The 17,705-nt window shown below is 44.7% G+C and overlaps 1 protein-coding gene across 7 annotated transcripts in view; it reads left to right on the forward strand.

The window, feature by feature from the left end:
- SNX13 (sorting nexin 13) overlaps positions 1-17,705 on the forward strand; it is a 547,690-nt gene that overhangs the window by 287,152 nt on the left and 242,833 nt on the right. For all 7 annotated transcript variants that reach the window (XM_078663681.1, XM_078663683.1, XM_078663682.1 and 4 more), the window contains 2 exons: positions 1,740-1,777; positions 12,024-12,093. In XM_078663681.1, the coding sequence (XP_078519807.1) occupies positions 1,740-1,777; positions 12,024-12,093 (108 nt within the window). The remainder of the gene's footprint in view (positions 1-1,739; positions 1,778-12,023; positions 12,094-17,705) is intronic.

Here is a 17,705-nt window from a genome sequence, read left to right on the forward strand (position 1 = left end):
GGATTCTGCAGCTATCACGGATCCCAAGATTTGCATGCGTAAGCATGTAGCCTTGTGGAAATGTAACTGGAATGCAGCAAAGGTTTTTTTTTGTTCATTGAGAGAAAAAAAAATACATTTTCTCGTTGACAAACTATTTATCCAATAGCCACATCAATTTTGGTGCGTTTTACTCCCTAATCCCACCTAGTCACTCATGTCCATGGTAGGAGTAAACCTACGTACTTTTTATGGCGGGAATCTACTGTATACACGCTCATATATTACCTAACTTAAAAGTTTGTAAATATTCTTCAACTTCTTTACAGGTAGTCGAGCCCTGAGGGCTCCAGAAAGGCCTCATTATGAACATGTTTGGTCATACTTCTATTCAGTTATACTCAGTGCTTGAAATGGAAAAATAGAAGTGCAAGTACTCTGTACCGGAGTACCTGCTTGTTTCTGAGAAGTGCTGGTACTCTCCAATTTAAAGTATAGCATTTCTCTTGAAGTGCCGGTACTCTCCCTCCCAAAATAAAAAAGTGTTGGTACTCGTACCGGAGTGGCAGAATTTTGATGTGACGTGAATCCCACATACGAGGGACAGTCCCACTATTTCTAATTATGTGACTCTGGAACTAGGGGCCATATGCATCAACACATTTTCCCATAGACACAAAATGGGCAAAACCCTTTGATGCATCTGGCCTTTTATTTTATCCTTGCAAATACTTATACAAATCAGACCTGTATCGCTAAACTAAAAACAAAAGCACCTCTCTTTGATGCTACATCTCTGCAGCCCTTTTTTCTAGCCACGTGGTTCACGGTCGATGGATTAGATTTTGCTGCCTAAACTTCTATTTTGTTAACATATTATAGTTTCATCACTGGTATGGATGTACCTGTATGTTATTTGTTTTTAGCTAGCCTAGCCAAAGAGCCCTTAGCTCGGTGCCAAAGGGCACAGTGATACAATTTAAGCCAATCTAGGCAACAGATGCTTGGTTCTGAGATGGCAGCTTGACTACCCACTGTGTCACTTATTACTCTTAGAACACAACAAAGTAATTTTGTTGTCTGTTTGCCTGTTTCTCTTATTATTTCTGTGCTTCATATTACATATCCTTGCACAATTATGACTCTTTGAAATTGGGATTATTACTAAATCATTCACTGCTGCCGAAACTCAAAGATCCTTAATTGGTTATGGTTCAAAACTGTTTTCCATTGCAGCTGCGGCCTGTGCAGGTAAGAGCGGTGGGGCCGGATTGGTGGGAGATTCGACCAACAACCACAAGGGTAAATTAAATAAATAATTCATTTTCCCTTGTCGTAGTCTGTCAAAATCCCCCCATACCTAGCCCCACCACTCTTAACCTGCACGGGTCGCGGCTGTTCCATTGAGCTTCAATGCACTGTAACAAGACTAGCCATCAGTGAATCTGGTATTCACTTGTAAATTTAAGCATAGTAATCCCCTCATGCCTTTGCTGTCCTGGACATCTTCATGTGTCAGTGTGAGCCTAAAGTCACACATGAATGGCTCTCTGGTGCAAAAGTGCCCATTTAATGCTGATTGCAGGTTCACGTTTACAGTGAGATGTTTTGGTTGTAGCCTCAGGGATTTTGGAGACATTCTTGTGTTTTTTATGTGTTGCCTTGTTTCAGCTGGCATGATTCCATTTCTTGTATGCACCCCTATGTACAGTAAATATGAAACCTATTTTATGTATTTTAATTATATTGTTTTCCCATAGAATCTTTCAACGGGTCCCCCACAGGCAGCATCAGTTTGGTAAGTCACACTGACTTTTTTGCAGACTGTTTTTCGTTTTTATTTATAATCTTCACCTTTAAAACTGCTGCTTCTAAGACAGTGTTTGCCTCTGGTGCAATGGAATTATATTATGTTTCTTATGCTTTGCTGTTTGCAACTGTGAGAAAGTGCCATCTTTCTTGCATTGGTATGCCCCCACTTTTTTCTGAACTGCTGATGTGCTTTGACTGAGTGTGCCCTGGGCTCCTGCCAACCAGGTACTCAGGGCCTGTGTTCCTTCCCTAAAACTGTGTTGAAACTAAAACCCAATTATCTCTGGCCACCTGTCAGCCCTTAGTAAATGGTACCCTAGGTACCCAGGGCATGGTGACCAGAGAAGTCCCCTGAGGGCTGCAGCACTTGTTGTGCCACCCTCAGGGGCCCTGTACCCTGACACCCACACTGCCTTTGCAGGCTGAGTGTCTAAGTGCAGAACTAAACAAAGAGTCGACATGGCACACATCCCTGTGTCTATGAGTAGCAGCATTACAACATGTAGTGCTGTCTCTCTGCCATGCCCACAGAACCCACTGCCCTGGCATACTTCAGTCACCCCTCTAGCTGGGTGCCCTATGCCAGAGGTGTGGGTACAGGTGCATGATCCCTGTGCCCCCACAGTACCCAGGGCCATTCCTGCGCACTGTAAGTGCAGTGATGCCATTAAGAGTATATGGTGCTGGGAGGCTGTCATTACGAACCTCACAGCACCATAATGGCTACACTGAAGACTGACAAGTTTGGTACCAAACTTCTCAGCACATTAAACCCGCACTGATGCCAGTGTGGGATTTAATGTAAAATGCACCAGAGGGCATTTTAGAGATGCCCCCTGAAAACCTAACCTACAATCCACGTCTGGGCTGAGTGGCTGCAGAGGCTGCCACACAGAAGACATGTTGCTGGACCCCTGGGTGGAGAGCCCCCCGCTCTCCTGGGCCTACAACAATGCACATCCTGGGCGATGTGCTAGGTCAATGGAAAAACAAAAGGGAGAGCAAGGGATGATGTTCACCTGGGGGTGAACGGAGAGTACTCCTATTCCCCTGGTCAAGGATTAAGTTAAACAAAAAGAGGAGTACCACCACGAGTAACACTGAAGGTTTCCTAATGGGGTGTTTAAGATGACGAAAAGGAAAGGATTCATCCTTTTCTAAGAAACCCCTCACTCACCAACCTAGTGGTGACATGCTTCATCATCGGGGTCCACCCTGGTGGCCTAGCGTCACCAGGGTGTGCTTCGACACCTGAACTACAGTGGAGCAGGTTGTGAATGTAGGTGCGAAAAAAATGGTGTGTTAAAAATTGTCCTGGTTTAACTTGAAAAAAGTAATTTTTATTTTAAAGCAACTGGACAATATTAAAAGGAAAGGGGAGATACTGAGAGGTGAGTTACGGCCAAAGTATCTCTATATGTGTATTGGTGTGTTGGTCGACATGTTTCTACCATAAGGGTTAATACCCGGTATTCCTCAGGACCATAAACAAGGAGATGGACGGTGTGGGCCCCCTAAAAGGCACACCCAGTCCTATGTCCTCGTGTACCTATTGGCAAAAAATCGCCAATGGTAAAGATGCTCGATTCAAATTGATGAGCATAGTGGTTGAAAAGCATAAAACTTCATATTATGCTGTTAAATGCTTCGGAGGGCAGGGGCTAGTCTCATCATGCAATCGAACACATTAGTTTTCTGCAGATGCGTTTGGCCATTAACCTACTGCTACCGTCCGCTGCTCGGCTAGTCCATGTGCTAGGTCTCCTTCCCCAGGATGGGCAGGGGGAAGCTTCAAAGGCATGCCGCCTCTGTGAGCTTCTCCAGACCATTTGCTGTACTCGGCAACTGGCCCCCACCGGTTCTAACCCCCACTCTGGCGGGAAGACTGGTGGGAAACCCTACGTCAGGAAGGGGGGTGTGCCAGCCTGTGCCAACCCAACCCCTCCGGTTGGAGAGGCGAGATGAAGCACGACCCCGGGCTCCTGCCATCTTGAAGATGGGGAGCCCTGCCCAATCACAGCTAGGCTCCTGCCCCCCGCCCACAGGAGAGGAGTATGCTAGGGGGAAGTGAGCACTATATAAAGTTGCGATGTCATTGCGGGTACTTAGCAGCTCACATTGTCTAGACACGCTCCCAATGCCACTTTGCTTGTTCTGCACAAACATGAACTACGGGTGAAATCGCATCTCGTGCTGATAAAAGGCTGATTACTCCGCATCTTTGGATCGCGACCACCACCTCAAAAAACGTGTTTTACACCAAGACATCCTAACACCAGTTTCACATGCGGTTCAAATGTCGTACAATTTGGTTAAAAATTGCTAAAGAATACGAATAAAAAAATACGAAATAACCTTGGTCGTACAGAAGTTATCCACAATCTATAAATGAAATGAGTTGTTTTGTATGTTTCGTGACCAAATACCACACATGTGTCATGGATTGGTGTAAAATGCTTCCACTCACCTGATGGTTTATCACTAGACCAAGCTGAATTAAACCCAATCAAGAACCAGAGGCTGTTTTTTCTAAATGCCACATAATACAGTATTTTAATCACCGATCATCCTCTTGAGGACATTATGATGTATATTATGATTAATGGTGGAACAGCACCAGTTTCATGCAGATAACATCGCATGCACTGTTCCAAAACCACCTTTTGCTTCCAAAGTTGGCAGATTTCACCAAAATCCACCAATTGTCTGCGGTCAGAAGTGAAAAAAGAAAATAAAACACTTTAAAAATCATCCTTGACTTAACTCCTTCCGGTAACACGTGAAAGGTTAGAGCTAAAACCATCTGATTCACATTTCACCATGTTAGTTGGGCACATAGAAGCCACTTGACCTTGTGTGCCCTTCAGGAAAAGTAAACAGCCAGCCGGCACTTCTAGGAAAAGAACACGTTTTAATATGGGTCCAGATTTACAATTCAAGGATACACAGAGCGCCGCTCTGCGATCATCCGATTAAAAAAAAAAAAACAAAAAAAAAACGTTCAACTTTGGTGGTGGCCAAGATCGTGGTCTAGAGCAAGAGGTTGGCAAAAAGAGAAAACAAGCATTTGCAATGCAATAGGACGCGCATTTACGCAAGACCTATTGCATTGCATCACGGACACCGGGAGGGGGGTAGCAAGAAAAGCGGGAGGGGGGAGAAGGGGGCAAAAAGGCATGAGCAAAGTAGTGCTCACTGTCTAAATAACACGTACTGTACTGTGTAACACTCGAAGTAAAGGGGCCAGTAGCCAGGACGACATGGCATAATAAGGAGGGACTAACAAGCCTCTTAATCAATCAGAAGGCAACATTTACGAAAGATAATGAAACGAGCCAATTAAATACATGAGCGGAGAGTGGGCGGAGCTTTCACTTCATACTCCATTACTGCATGCCTCTCAAAGCGAGCAGCGCTTGCGCGCTGCCGATATTGGCTCAACCTAAAAAGTAGGCAATGTATTTGGTTAGTTCCTCCCAGTAAATTGTCACTTTTACTTTGGAAAAGCTAGTTGCCCCATTAGTGAATACAGAGTTGCATGCTGAGAGCTAAGCTGTGCTAATTTCTGAATGAGACTACTAAAGTTGGTACTTCGAGGTATCAAAATAATAGTTTCATTAAACCTGACCTAATGTCCAATTCAAATTTAATTTAACCTTTAGTAAATACAACTTTTAGAAAGGTTCCACTCTGTGCCCAAGTTATCCAATGACCATTTGCAGATGCTGGCTACAAGACAGCCTTCAGCCCTCCTGAGTAAGAGTATGGACATATCATAGGAGCGGAAACAACAGGGACTTGACGCTGGAAAAAATATTTTCTCTTGCTGGCAGGAAGCCACACTGGGTGAGCCCAAAAGACAAGCTTGAAAATGGGAAGCCACCATTGAAGGGCGCAAAGGGTGGAGGCACACGAGAGGGGCTGCTCTTTGGTTTGGTTAGACTGGTTGGCGGCCGGGACAAAGAGGGGAAATCAATTGCCAAACTGTTTTTTCTGTGGGTGTGTAGCCCCCAGGTATCTACACCTCTAGAGTGGGCTATCAAACTCCACACACCGAGAGAAGGGTTCAGGTATTTTGGAAGTGGGCAGAATAGTGCACTCTGATATAGCTAAATGCCGCATATTGCAGGAAGTATTCAGCAGGTGGGAGGGGACCTGGTATCCCATTGGTTGATAACTGCTACATCCCCAGGGGCACTTTCTGGGCCTAAATTTGGCACCATTGGCCTCCAGGCCTCAGATCATGTATGAACTGGAGGGAGGACCAAATAAGGATTTCCTTGCTTTCCCTGGACCTGGCATGGTAAGCTGCACCAACTGATAGACTGCACCTGCTGATCATTGGGCTAGCAAAGAGAGGATGGTGCCTGGCTTGAGGAAAAGTAGCTCCTGAGACCCAGACAGAAAAGGTCAATGCCATAGTCATTTTGCTGACTCCTGTGACAGTACCAGGCCCACAAAAGCTGAAGAAGCCTGTATTGTCAAGTCAATAGCTTGATTGCCACTAACTGCCTACGTGCAGCCCAATGAAACTGAGTACGACATTCAAAAGTTGCACACAAGTCTGTTGGTCCTAGAAACATCACCAGAGGGCAGAAACTGAGTACGACATTCAAAAGTTGCACACAAGTTTGTTGGTCCTAGAAACATCACCAGAGGGCAGTTTGGTCCCCCAAGACGGATAATAGCCTTCACCAAAGGGAATTGCTGGTTTTGCTGTGATCAGAGACCAATAGTCCCAGGGCAGCTGGACTTTTGCTGGATCCCAGAGCACTTCGAGGCACATTGACCCTTGTGGCTAAAGTCATCTCACAATGACTGTGGAGTGAAGAGTAACCCCAGGAAGCCCCTCTGTCCACTGCACAGCATCCTCCGTATCCTGTATCCCTTGCATCAGGACTACTCCATTGAAGTCTGTGACGGTTCGCCCATAGCACCTGGAATTGAACTTGAGACTACTTTGGTGACCAGGTTACTGCTCTACAAATCTTTATTGGTCCCCCTTAACCTTCTCCCTGCTGGAGTTGGTTGCCCAGAACAGGTTCAGAGCAGCTGAACACAATTCATGAAAGTTTTTCAAAGTTTCCAAAAGTTTGTTTGCAGTAGTTATCAATGCTTGTTTACTTTTTGAGTGAAAAACGATTTCAGTTTTACTTAAAAATCTATATCTCTGGAACCCTCCAGTGTGGACTATTTTCATTTTGGTATCTAAAAATCCATAGAAATAGCATGTATTTTTATAAATTGGTATTGGATTTCTTTCGTGCTGTGTGACTTTATTGCTTTTTTTGGTACTTCTAAGTGCTTAACTTTTTTCCTTATGTGGAAGCTCGACTGCTCGATGCACAGCTACTCACAGCTAAACTAAAGGTTTTTCAAACAAGCCTGGCAGGACCCAAGATGGCATTATGGGTGTATTACACGGTGAGGTCTCACAACCTCACGACATAATACATCACTTTCCTCACACATTCATAAACAACCTTAAGACAACAGCCGACCTGAGTCACTCTTGTTTCTTTTCACAATAGCTGCCCTTTTTCTGAGCCATCCTTGACACGGTTCTCTTCCAAGCCGTCCCACCACTTCAATGAGTCCAGGACATTTGGGGTGTGATCCTGATGTTAAACCCTGCCGCCTGGTTCTCAGTGAGGTTGGCTCTGAGACTTCTTGGCTTCCTGTGTCCTGCTTGCTGAGGACACAAGGTGGCACATTCAGGCTCTGCAGTGGGACCTGAAGTCTCAATGGGCTCAGCACTATGGCAATCTATTATTTCCATGCAGGTGTCGAAGGAGACTGCAAGAGACCCGCAGTGGTTGCTGCTCGACTGCAGTTTGGCTGGAGGTAGGTCCCTCTCTCTACCCCACCCAGAACTAACGGACATGATGAATGTTTTGTCACTGGCTTGGGGGGGTCACCTTGGAAAGGTGGAGATCAGGGGACTCGGGTCTCTGACAGAAGTTTGCCTCTAAATCATCTGGTTGGAATTGCGTGTGATTCACTGGGCAGTGAAGGTTTTTCACCGGACCATCAAGGAGAAACGAGTGCAGGTGCTCAGAGAATACATGACTGCGATGTGCTACTGCAACAAGCAGTATTCTAAAACAAAAAGGGGCTAACCAGTAACCCAAGGACTTGGGTGGAACATTCATTATCAACACAAGTGGTCCTTGTGGGGGGGGGAGTGTGGCCCTTGACAACAACGACAATATTGTAAAGAACCCTTCTCACAGGTAAGGTTTGTTATGCGTTTCATGCATTTTATTCTTTTGTATACAAAAATCCTGTTCTTGGATTACTAGGAGTAACATAATATCAATAAAGTAACGTAACTAGGTGCTCCTATTTATTGACTTTGCAGTGCAAGTGAGTAAACTGAGCATATAGTGCACAAGTGTTATTTACAGTAGCAACATATACACGTGACTTATGGGGACAATGTGATGTCTACAACATGCGTAATACAAGTGTTGAAATTTACAATCAAGTTAAAAAACAGTCCACAGTGTAATTTGTCAACGTTTTGAGAGACACATTGCAAAATTAATTAGAAAAGGGTCATCATCAGGACGGAATATTGTAGGAGGCACCTGAGGGATTATGGCAATAGTCATCTAATCCGGGATGTGTCTAGATCAGTGGGTACAGCAACCAGTTTGCTTAGGGGGGAAAGCAAAGTGGTAAAAACAAAGGGAACGTGGCACCAGTTCTACAGTACTTGGTGTATCTTTGCCTGTGGATACATCCCCAGGCTAGCTGCAAAGGATTTCTAGCAAAGGCAAGAAACTTGACCCTGTAGTGTTAGAGGTTTGCGGCAGAAATCACCGTTTTAATTAAGATTCCAGCAAGAATCTGTAGATCCTCCAGATATCTTGGTGCACCCAGGGGTACTGAATAAAACCTTGTTATAGTGTGTAAACTCTGTCAGGACCAGTGAAGCCATTTGTTATAATGTGTAAACTCGTCAGGCACCAAGCTGTACCATGATTATTAATTATCAAAAGTCTCCTTTGCCTTCAAAGAGCCATCTTTAAAGATTGATGTTATGCTTTCCAGAAAGAACACAGGCCGAATTGAATTTCCTTGAATGATTCTGGCTGGTGCGCCTTCTGTTTCTGCTTTTTAATTTGATTGTGGTTTTCGACACTTGTGGACAACATCACATTGTCCCAAGCAGTCACATGTATATATTGCTATCGTATATAACAGTTGTGCACTATATGCTCACTTTATTCACTTACACTGCGCCGTCACTAAATAGGAGCACTTAGTTAAGTCACTTTATTGATATTATGTGAATCCCAGTTATTCGAGACAATGATTTTCGTCTAAAAGAATAAAATGCATGAAATGCGTAACAAACCTTACGTAAGAAGGGTTCTTTACAACTATTGCTGTGGAAGTCAAGAGCCACACTTCCCCCACAGGGACCACTTGTGTTGATAATAACTGCAACAAACTTAGCGCATGGGTTAGTGAGATCTGTGCTAGGAGGCTGTACATTTGTGGAAGTGGCTGAACTCTCACGGCATATCCCTGATCGTCCAACACCTGTCAGGATCTTTAAATGCAAGGGTGGAAGAACTTAGCTCCTTTTGCTTAGCAGGTCACAAATGTCAGTTACACTTGGAGATGGCACAGGGTATCTTCCACCAATGGCTCCATCTACTTGCCACTGCAGAGAACATGCTGTCAAAGTTTTTTCAGGTTGGAGTTTCCAAGACAAACCTCTCTAGGAGACGTCTTCCATCTGTACTTGGGCACGGGACTGCTAAATGCCTTTCCACCCTACCCTCTCCTGCCCAGAGTACTGAAATAGATAAGAAGATACAATGCCCATGTCATCCTAGTAGTTTCAGACAGGACGAGGAGAGTGTGGTGCTCGGAGCTTCTGGCCATGAGCATTTGTCCTCCGATCTAGCTGCCTCTTCGGGAGAACCTCCTGTCGCAGCAACATGGACGAATAGTGCACCAAGCCTGCACAGCCTACACCTGCATGCATGGAGATTGAATGGCAACAGTTGATGACTTTCTATGTTCCTCCAGGTGTGGATGATGTCATCTTGACAGCCAGGCAACTATCAACCAGATCTATTTATGCTGGACGCTTGGAGAAGTTTGTTGTCTAGTGCTCTTTCCAACACATACAACCCCTGGAAGCACAGTTACTGGATGTTGTCCTGTTCTGGTTATCATTGGCCCAGCAAGGCCTTGCTGTGGCAACAGTTTAAGGTTACGTCAAAGCCCTCTGGTCAGTCTTGCGTTTACCTGACCAGCCATCCCTCTTTAAGTCACTTGTTGGGATGTGATTTTTTTTAAGGGTCTGGTTCATATGCTCACACCCACTCCATTTGTCATGTCACAGTGGTAGCTTAATTTGGTACTTGTCTACTTGATGTGCACTTCCTTCAGACCCATTCACAGTTACCCTCTTCATCTTCTTAGCATCAAGACATCATTCCTCATCGCAATAAGATTGGCAAGGTGAGTGAACAAACACCATGCATTGCCCTTGGTGCTTCCATTCAAATCTTTCTTCGCGACAGATTAGTCCTCTGGACAAACGCACCATTCCTGCCCAACATAGTTTCTCCCTTCCACATAGGGCAAGCCTTCATCTTGTCAGCTTTCTATACACCACCGCACCCGTTCAAGGAGGAAGAACACCTTCATCACCTAGACCCTAAAGTGGAACCTAGCTTCTGTGTGGACTGAACCGAAATCTCCAACAGGACAACCAACTTCATCAGTTTCTCTGGGGCTAAGAAAGGCAAAGTGGTGCAAAAGTGGACCATCTCAAGATGGATTGTACCACTCATCAAGAACTGCTATGGGCTCTCCAAGAAGCAGCCCGCTGAAGGCTTGCATGCTCATTGCACTAGAGCGAATGCTGCTACCACTCTGCTGGAGAATAGTGACACAGTCATGGACATTTGTTGATTGCTACTTTGGCATCCAGTCATTCATTCGCCAAGCATTACTGTCTGAATAGCCTGGATCAGCAGAATGGGCACTTAACCCACTCTGTCTTGCATAATTTCCTGGTTTGAGCCATTCCACAGACCCACCATTTGGGAGCTGATGCTTTGGTATCTATTCAGAAGGTGAGGAATCTACGGTTAGAAGTCTGTATCGGAAGAACAAGTTACCTTCGGTAATAATTTTTCTGATAGTCTGTGTAACCGCAGATTCCTCATCGCCCCACCCGCCTCCTCTTTCTGTGGAGTGGATTTATTTAGTTCATTAATAAGATTCCTACCTGAAGTCTGCAAACTGCCATAAACTGATTTCAATGGCTACACGCCAGGTGGCTCAGACTGAGCTTAGCAAGAACTGACTGCGGCGTGTGAAGGTAGCTCACATATGGTAGCTCCGATGACCTGACACAGACTGCACAGCACCACCTGTTGGCATGCGAGGGAATTGCTATGAAAGTATCTGGATCCAGTCTGGTGCCTGGGGAAATATACAGTGTGAGGCATCTGTCGTTATATAGAGTCTCAACAAGAAAAAAAGTTGCAGAAGGTAAGTAAATTGTTCTTTTACAACAAATTCATTTTTTAATGAACTCAACAACCCATCAAATCCATTTGTTGTCTATGGCGAACCTGTTGGTCATTGTCTTTAGGTTTCATTTTTTGATGTTGATATGCCCCAGTATTGCTTTTGGTTTCGCAGTGCAATAGCCCTGCATCCAATTTACTTGAGGCGAAATGCACTGGAAGTGACATACTTACACGAGGGGCCATATGAACATATGAAGTAGTAGTTGATTGTAATCATTGACATTAATCTTTTTTCTTCTTTTTGAGATATGTAGAAACTTTGGTATGCTTCGTCGGATTTACTGTGACGTTGCTGATACTGGTGCATGCTGAACATACATAAACCAGTAATTTCTTTAATGAGAACCTTATGAAATAGAACAACATTCAAGATGGTACTGTTTTTCATGAAGAAATATTCTTGCAGAATGTTCATTACATATTCAACTTTCCCATTGACTCTTGGTTTCGATTATTCCTAATGTTTTTGTTATAGAAAAGGTATTATTCAATTTGACATACTGTATTTCAAAATTAGGATGGATAAATATGATTGGTTTAGAAGAGAGCATTAAATCTAGAATTGATTATTTCTTTGCTTTTATGATTTGCTTGGTTTTGTTTATTTTAAGGCACTCAAGTGCAGCACTTGTTTGAGTAATGCTAAAGCAGCGTCTATTTTTTCAGTCTCTAGATGACCTTTCAAATGTCACTTCCGATGAGCTGGTGCTACTTCAGGCATATATTTCTGACACTGGTAAGAGATTTTCCCATGTTAAATTTAACATTTCATATATTTGTTTCCCAGCACATAAACTACCGTTGCTTAACGGTTCATCCTGTTACTTCACTTTCGCTTTTCCTCTCATTTCCAAAATGACTAAGTCATATTTTATTTTAACATTTCTATCCTTGACAGTATTTTCTTTTACGTTTTGCTGATACTCTAAAATGGTACATATTTACTTTGCAACCTGAGTATTTCAAAGGTTAGGTGCAGAGCCACTAAAATTGTTAGGAGGTAGGACCAAGTAATGCAGCAAGGTTGGCAAGATATGCTGGATGGAAAAGTTCATTAATGGAGCATAATATGCAAGGAACGTTGTATAAGGATACTATATTGTTGCTTTTTTCGACGTGTAGCTAATTATTCAAAACCAATTTTCATTGCCTTAGACAATAGAGTTAAAGAAAAAACGTTTTGTTCAGATCATAATAGGCAAAGTAGTTTTTAACAACAATTAATCGTTTTTACATTGCAAAAATCTCTTTTTAATAGTGTCCTTAAATGTCCTGATCTCCTGATGTGAAACACGGACAATGTTGCATAGAGTAGAGCACCAACATAAATGTAAACAGATTATGTTTTGCAAAATTCTATTAATTAGGCATGTGTTGCATAGATACACAATACCTTTTGCTTCGACCTGTCTCTCTACTTTATAATAGTCAGCTAATCTAATATATGACAAACCCATTTTATTTGCTTACAGTTGATTAATAGCTTTTTTAAAATTGTAATCCCTCCCAACATAACACCTCTCTTCTCCTCCCCTCTACCCCCCCACAAATTACACTGTTGTGTGTGGCCAATTGTATCCAGTTGTCTATGAGCTGGAAGCTCGTCAGTCCGTTTTCAGAACCGGTGGTGTCCTTCCAGGCTCCTCCATCTTGCCAAATCTGTCCACTTTGCAACTTTCCTCAATCTCCAAAGCTGTGTAAACGGGATAATAGGCAAACAATTACAGTGGCCAAGTTTTGGAGGGGTACATTCTTTAAAAAGTAACTCGCCTGCTGTGCCCATTGCTTTCCAGACATCTGCGGTGTTCATAGAGCTTGCACATTTTTTAAATATATATATATTTTGTTTTACAATGCTAGCACCTGCCAGAGCATAACACACTTGTGTATTATGTGAGAAGACCGAGATAACCGATTTTTAGTTAACTGTTATCGTTGTTTTATACACTTCATGTCAACTTTATTTTAAGGTTTGCACAGGAGGTCGGTGTGTATCTGGTTCATTCTGGGTGCATGGTATGTGTTTCTGCAAACCTAGCTTTCTTATTTATTTTGAAAGTTTTATATAGCGCGAACAAGATCTTTGCAGATATCAGAGCGCTTTACATACGAAGGGTACAGCATGTGAGTAAATAACAATTGGGGTGGGGATGGTAAATGCAGTAGCGTAGTCCGATAGATACATCAATGGTGATACAAATAAAAATAGGTGGTAGCGTAAACAATCAGGTAAGTCAGTAACACGAGTCATACAAAAATGCAAAAGATCAGTAGAACAGGATGGTTCAGCGTTTGTAAAAATCTTCCCTAGTGATAATTCAAGTGTATTTAGCCATGAGGATAGCCTTTACTTCTTTCTTAAAAAGTATGGTGGAGGAGATGAGCCTGGTTTCAGGGGGGAGTGAGTTCCAGATCCTGGGTGCCATTCCTGAGAAGGAGCGTTTATAGGTTTTTTCCTTGCGTAATTTCTGGGGCTTTACCAAAGATTGTTTGTGCCTCTAGTGTTTCTGGAGCCTCCAGAAATCGTCAGCTTCTGAGCGAGGTATCCGGGTGAGCTCAGGTGGACAGCCTTGTGCGTCATGCAGGCGATTTTCAAGTGTATTCTGGCTTCAAAAGGCAGCCAGTTCAGCGATTTCAGGTCAGGGGAAATGTGTGAGTGTTTTTTTGATCCAGTGATGAGTCTCGCTGCTGCGTTTAGAGAAGCTCTTATGGGTGCCGTAGTAGTTAGGGGGAGACCGCAGAGGGCGATCCTGCCGTAATCTATTCGAGGGATGACTAGTGCTTGTACCGCAGTTTGGAAATCTTTGGCTGGAAGGAAGGGTTTGAGTTTCCTTAGGGTATTGATCTGATAGTTCGCACCCTTAGTTGTTTTGTTGATGTGTTCCTGCATGTTGAGGTTGGTGTCAAGTGTTATGCCTAAAGATTTTGCTGAGTCCACGATGGTGGGCTGAACATTGAGTGCCGTTAGGTGTTTAAGCCAGATTTGAGCGGTAGTGATCTTCGCGGGAGGTGAGATCAAGAGGAACTCTGTTTTAAGAGCATTGAGTTTGAGATGATTAGCGGCCAGCCAGGATTGGGTGCTACTGATCGTAGAATTCAAGAGCATAATGTCTTTGGGTGATTGTAATTTGAGATACAGTTGAGTGTCATCGGCGTACATGTGGAAGTGAACATTGGATGCTTCTAGCAAGGTGGTGAGAGGCTCCATAACTAGGTTAAACAAAGTTGGGGAAAGGGAGGATCCTTGTGGGACGCCTAGCGATACAGGTATTGGCGAAGACATCAAGTTGTTACTCTTGAATTTCTGCGATCTGTTGTGTAGAAAGGACGTGAACCATTTGAGCACAGTTCCAGATAGACCCATTCTTGTGTTTAATAGTTCGAGTAAATTCTCATGTTTGACGGTGTCGAATGCAGACGAGAGATCAAGAAGGATGAGGAGGCAGGTATCATTTTGATCTAGGATTTGAAGGGCGTCGTCAATTATGTGAGTCATAGCAGTTTCTGTACTGTGATCTGCTCTGAAGCCTGATTGATGAGGGTTAAGTAGATCACACTGATTAATGTGTTTAGTCAATTGTACTTGTGCGCATTTTTCCAACAGTTTGGCTAGAGTCGGAATATTGGTAATGGGACGGTAATTATTTAGATCAGAGGGGTCGGCTGTAGGTTTCTTTAGTAGAGGTGTGACTTGTCCAACTTTAAGGGCGTCGGGATGGTCCCTTGTTGAAGTGAACTGTTAATAATTTTAGTCCAGAGTGGGAGGAGCGACGGGGTACGGTCTTTGACAGCGTTAGCAGGAAGGGGGTCCGTGAGGTGATTGGCTGGTTTCACAGTGCTGAGCAGTCTACCAATTTCTTCTTCCAAATAGGTGGCAAAGGATGACCATGTGGCATTTTTTTTTGGTTCAGTGGGTGCTGTGCAATGGGGTTTGGAGTAAAGACGTCAATGAGGAGATCGTTCTTTATGTTATCGGTTTTTTGGATAAAGAAAGAGGCGAAGCCTTCACAGGAGGGTGCTTTGTCCACAGTGCTGAGTGGTTGGGGTTGTTCCTTGGATTGTGTTCTGATTAGCTCAAACAGCTTTCTCGGACGATTTTTGGCTTGGTCGAGCTGACGGCTGAAAAAATCTGATTTAGACCGTTTTATTTTCCTGAAGTAGGCATTTCTCTTTTTCTTCAGCGCTTTTAGGTGCAGTGCGGAGGGAGCTGATCTCCAGGTGCGCTCTGCCATTCGCATAGCCCGTCTATCGTCATTGAGACTCCCGTCGTACCAGGGATTGGACATTTTTGTGGAGGCTCTTTTTAGCTGCATAGGTGCAGCTTCATTAACTATTGAGGTCATAGCGTTGAGATAGTGATCAGTCAAAGCTTGGACATCCGTGACGCCGGTAGGAGGAAGTAGGAGGTTGCAGCTGTTGGGGGGTAGAGAGTTTGGATTGAGTTTTTTCAGGTCTCTTTTCCAGACTTTGGGCTTGAAGGATTGAACCGGGTTAAATTTGACTTTTTCCTTGATGAAGAATGTGACAATATGATGATCTGACCAGTCACTGGGTTGGATAGATTCAAGTTGGATAGAGTCTTCTTTGGAGATGATAAGGTGAAGGATAGAGCCTTTCTCGTGGGTAGGGCTGTCGCATATTTGGGTGAGGTCAAGGGCGTTGAGGACATTTTTAAGACTATTTACCACCGCGTCATTATGATCGTTCCAATGGAGGTTGAAGTCACCAAGGTATATTTGTGTGATTTGTCGACCGGAATTGGTTGAAATCAAATCCATGATTTGTTGCGAGAAGGTACGGTTATCCCCTGGTGGGTGGTAAATGCCGTGCAGAGTGCATATCGGTTTGCCCTCACTGATAATATCGAGGCAGATTTATTCATAGGAGGTTGGGGAGGGTAGGGAAGGGGAGGTTACTTTCAGGACAGAGAGGTTACTCCTGTGTATGCATGCGACACCACCACCTTTTTGACCAACCCTGTCTAGTCTAGTGATGTGGTAGTTGGGGGAACCAGTATGTCCATTATAGGTGTAGAAGATTCAGTTAGCCAGGTTTCCGTCATGATGATTAGGTCAAGGTCCAGTTTTAGGATGAGATCAGCGATAGCGGAGGAGTGTCTAGAGGCCGATCTGCAGTTGAGGAGGGTACATTTGAGACGGGGTGCGTCGAAGGTGGAGGGGGGTTCTAGCGAGAGGGGGACTTTTCTCAGGCTACTAAGGATAGAAATTCTGTTGTTCAGTGTGGGGGGTCTACGGGGGTTTGGATGAATCGTTGGAATGGCGCGGAGGGTGGTGGGTGTGTTGTTATGGGGAGCTGGGTCGTAGGAGCGGATGAGGGTGACTGTGTCGAGGTCCGATAGTCGGTTGCAGGAGCGGTGGGGACGGTTTTCACGATCGCAAACGGGGATTGAGGTCCAGTGTGAGGGGCGTTGAGTAGGAGAGTCAGCCGACCGGGTGGAGGTCCTGTTGGGAGGGGTGGTGCTGGTGGGGGAGGCAGGTGAGCGGTGTCTGGGATGTGTGCAGAGTAGTTTGATGATGTGAATGTCTTCTTTGAGCTTGAGGAGGGTGGAGGGTGAGGAGTGACTGGAGTGTGTGCAGAGTAGTTGTTTGATGATGTGAATGTCTTCTTTGAGCTGGTGGAGGGAGGCCATAACATGCTCTAGTGTGGGATATGTGTTGGTGGTGGGGATGGGAGGGTTGGGGGTGGATGACATGGGGGGAGGTTGTTGGTAAGGAAGAGGGTATTGGTGGTAGGCGGAGAGTGCAGGGTGGAGGATGGGCGTATGTTAGTGGTGATGGGGGCGCATGTAGGGTAGTGGGGGGTGAGAATGGGGGGGGAGTTGGGTTGTATGTGGTTCTTTTTTGAGGAGGCGGAGTTGAATTGATAGAGACGGCGTGTTCTGTGTGATTGGTTATTGTGTGGAAGTGGGGGGCTGAGAATGGGGGGGAATAAAGGGTGGGGTTCGTCTGTGTGCGTGTCGATCTGATGCTGAGCTTGAATAGGCGGGATGTGGGTGGGAGCTGTGATGTCATGGGTGAAGAGAATGGGAATGTGGGCTGGTGTATGGGGGTAGGGGGTACGGCTGGTGTATGTGGGGGAAAGATCTATGTCTGTGATTGAGGGGTGTGGGGTAGCAGCAGTAGATGGGTGCATGACTAAGGTGCCGGTGGTAAAGGAGAGGTGCGTGTCGTTTTGGGGCTGAGCTAGGTTAGAGGCGTTGTGGTTGTGGGCTGAGGTGTCAGGGGTGAGCGGAATGGGAGTGGTATGAGTGGGGGTCAAGGTGTTGGTGGGGGGGAGGGGGTGCGGCTGGTGTATGTGGGGGAGAGGTCTGAGTCTGTGATTGAGGAG

Source organism: Lissotriton helveticus, chromosome 10, assembly GCF_964261635.1.
Source record: "Lissotriton helveticus chromosome 10, aLisHel1.1, whole genome shotgun sequence".
Taxonomy (NCBI): Eukaryota; Metazoa; Chordata; class Amphibia; order Caudata; family Salamandridae; genus Lissotriton; species Lissotriton helveticus.